Source organism: Solanum dulcamara, chromosome 1 (assembly GCF_947179165.1).
Source record: "Solanum dulcamara chromosome 1, daSolDulc1.2, whole genome shotgun sequence".
Lineage (NCBI taxonomy): Eukaryota > Viridiplantae > Streptophyta > Magnoliopsida > Solanales > Solanaceae > Solanum > Solanum dulcamara.
Window position 1 is genome coordinate 36,718,160 of NC_077237.1, and position 3,709 is coordinate 36,721,868.

The following is a 3,709-nucleotide window of genomic DNA, read 5'->3' on the forward strand; positions in this document are numbered from 1 at the left end:
GATAAATACAATGAAGATCATAAAGAAATAGCACATCACCTTGTCGATGCTTCTCCTTTATTACATATATAGATTATTATATATTGAGAGATATATTATAAAAAAGATAACATTCACTTTTAAATAGAATAATACTAAAAGTGTGCTACGTAAATTAAATTGACACTGATAAATTAATTGCCTTTGTGGCCTATTCCACCTCTATATCTAGAGCTTTGTACATGATAAATAACTTCTCACGATATAACGGGGAAACAAAAATATCAATAGAAAAACTTCTACTTTTTTATTTTGTTTGATCTATTTTGACTTTATACAAAGTTTAAAAAAGTAAATAATATTTTTTAATTTTGTGATCTAAAATATTATATGAAAATTTGAAATAAAAAAATTATTTAAAAAAAATCATTTTTTTAAACGGACTAAAAAAAATAGATTAAATAAACTGTTTTTTTCCCTTTCCATTCTAGGAAGATTTTGAAGTCTGGAGGAGGCGACGAAGGAAGACAAAATAAAAATAAAAAGTATCCTGAACCAACTAAGTTTGATCAATGATTTTACTTAAATTTAAAACTTCCTAAGAATTAGTGCATGCAACATTGATTATTTGCATACTTTTGTCCCACTAATTTTGAAAGCTATGATGTGTCAAAGAACATGGAAGGGATAGCACTTTAGATTATCATGATGTATATAATAATATTGACTTTGTTTGGGTGGGGAGAGATGAATTATGGACCACTATTTCCAACTTTTTGTTTTATCCAATATAAATTAATGTATTGGTAGTGGTATATAAATAGCATCCATTTGTTCGAAAATGATATATGAATCACTTGCAGAAATGGGAAAGTATGAGTTGTTTATGGTGATATTATTGATAGATATACTAGTGAGTGGATGGAGGTTTGATGGACATGGTTTGGTTGATGGTCTGAGAATGGATTATTATTACTTGATGAATTGCCCATTTGCAGAGGGAATAGTGAAGAACACTGTGAATAGGCATTTACAAGCTGATCCTACTCTTGCTGCTGCCCTTGTCAGGATGCACTTCCACGATTGCTTCGTTGAGGTTACTTTATTTTATTCCAATAACTATTTATACATGAAAATGTCAACTATAGTCTTATTCTTTGACTATTATATACTCCCTCTATTCTAAAATAATTGAATTGTTAGAGTATTTTTTAGTGTTCAAAATAATTGAATTACTCATTATTCAAGATAGATGTTGGAATTTTTTTTCAATCTTACCCTTCATTAATTAAATTTTCAAGGTTGAGTTCCAAGAATAAATTAAATGAGTATTGAGAGTTAGCCTTGAGTTTGGAAAGAGCAAAACTGAAAAAACATGACTATTCCAACAATTCAATTATTTTGGAATGGAGGGAGTACTACTTTATTGTAAAAAATAATAATACCATGCATGCATGAGAAATGAAAATTCTAATTTTGAATCTACTAGCTAGTATATATATGTAGAGTATTAATTAAGATGCTAGACATAGTACGTATCCAAAATTTTGTTTGTTGATAAATGGAATGGCTTGAAAGGGATGTGATGCATCGGTGTTGATTGATTCAACAAAGGGTAACACAGCAGAAAAGGATTCGCCAGCAAATTTGAGCTTGAGAGGGTATGAAATCATTGATGAAGTGAAGAAAGAGCTCGAAAAGCAATGCCCTGGAGTCGTCTCGTGTGCTGATATTCTTGCCATGGCTGCAAGGGATGCTGTCTTCTTTGTAAGATATATATACATTCATCTCCAAATAGCTACTATATATATATGTAATGTAAATAATTCATGAATAAATTAAATGTTATGGTAGGCTGGAGGTCCGGTGTATGACATACCAAAAGGAAGAAAGGATGGAACAAGATCAAGAATAGAAGACACAATCAATCTGCCTTCCCCCACTCTCAATAGTTCGGAGCTTATCAGAATGTTTGGCCAACGTGGCTTCACTGCTCAAGAGATGGTGGCTCTATCTGGTAAATTTTTATATATATTCTTGTTGTCCCCTATCAATTAGGATGTTACGTTGATTATTAATTTATGTCATGAATAGGTGCACATACACTAGGAGTGGCGAGATGCTCATCATTCAAGCACAGATTGAGTAACTTTGACTCAACACATGATGTGGACCCAACTTTGGATGCCCAATTTGCCAAGACTCTATCAAAAAGATGTAGTGACAATTCTGAGCAGGCCTTTGACACCACAAAAGACACTTTTGACAATGACTACTATAATGCTTTACAAAGGAAGAATGGTGTCCTATTCTCTGATCAAACTCTTTTCAATAACCCTAGAACTAGAGGCATTGTCAATGCTTATGCCTTTAATCAAGCCATGTTCTTCCTTGATTTCCAACAAGCCATGGTTAAAATGGGTTTACTTGATGTCAAAGAAGGCTCCAAGGGTGTAGTGCGGGCCAACTGTCGTATCATCAATTGATTATTGGTATTTTCATATAGATGTAAAGTCTGTTGCTACCACTTTTTATTTTATTTATTATTATATAATAGCCAAAGCAATATGGTTTGTCTGTCGTTACTATATATATATAATCATATTTGATTTAAATATAAATTACAATCCAAAACTTTGTACGTTCCTGTAACTCTATGGATGTTCTAGTCATCACACTTTCAATTAAACTTTATTATATCTTTCTTTTTAGATTATGTGCTTACTAGACGATTGCGCAAGCCACATTCTTTAGAACCCGTTTGGAGCTTAAAAATAGTAACTTTTATATATGAAGTGCTGAAAGTTATTTTTATAAATAAGCAGTTGAATGTTTGGATAAACTTGCTATGCCGAAGAAATGAGGAAAATAATGTGAATTTTTGAGTTAAAAGAATAAAAAAAGGTAGTTTGAAAATTTAGTTAAAATATAAGGGATATAAAAGTAATTTTCATGGTCAAAGAAAATGGATTTAAGCCTTAAAAAAAAGTTAGAAATCCTAACTTTTCATTTTTGGCTAACTTTAAAAACTTTGTAACTTAAAGTTAACATTAGGCAAGCACCACAATAAGCTAAAAAGGGCTCATAAGTTGGGCTCTTAATAAGTTTAACTTCTTTATATCCTTTAGAAATCAAAATTAATTGGCCATTTGCATGTGCTTGCTTCAACCCACCACTAAGTGGCCTAAAAATTTCATTAAAACTAAATCGAGAGTAAACTGACAAATTGAAAAATAGAGAAGACAGTGTATTTGGTATTGAGTTTCAATTTTCTTATGTTTGGTTAATGAAAATATTTGGAAAATATTTTCTTTAGAAAAAATAAGCTCCTTAAAATTGAGAAAAATAATTTTCCTAATAAAAATAGATAAAACAAGTTACATAACTAACACTCCAAGTTTATTGTCTCATCCCCACCCATCCAACTCCCCAATCTTCACTCCTTGACGATCCCACCTCCAACCACCCCGAACCCCCACTCCATATCTCTATCAGCTTCTTTAAATTTTGTTAGATAATATATAAATATTTTTGAGATAATAATTTCTTTCTTATTTACCAAATCCTAAAAAATAAGTAAGAAACATACTTATTATCCAAAAAAAATAAATTATTTTCTAAGAAATCATTTCTGTGGAACATATTTTCCTTGGTACCAAACCCACCCTATTGTCATGAGACAAATACAGGCAGTAAAATAAAGAAGAGACAATTGCCTTTTAAAAAAGTC

The 3,709-nt window shown here is 31.0% G+C and overlaps 1 protein-coding gene across 1 annotated transcript; it reads left to right on the plus strand.

The window, feature by feature from the left end:
* Positions 1 to 553: 553 nt before the first annotated feature.
* Positions 554 to 2,690, plus strand: LOC129869695 (peroxidase 47). The gene is made up of 4 exons (XM_055955875.1): positions 554 to 1,075; positions 1,558 to 1,746; positions 1,834 to 1,996; positions 2,074 to 2,690. Exons 1-4 carry the CDS (start codon positions 821 to 823, stop codon positions 2,463 to 2,465), a joined length of 999 nt encoding a protein of 332 aa, XP_055811850.1. The 5' UTR covers positions 554 to 820; the 3' UTR covers positions 2,466 to 2,690.
* Positions 2,691 to 3,709: the final 1,019 nt, after the last annotated feature.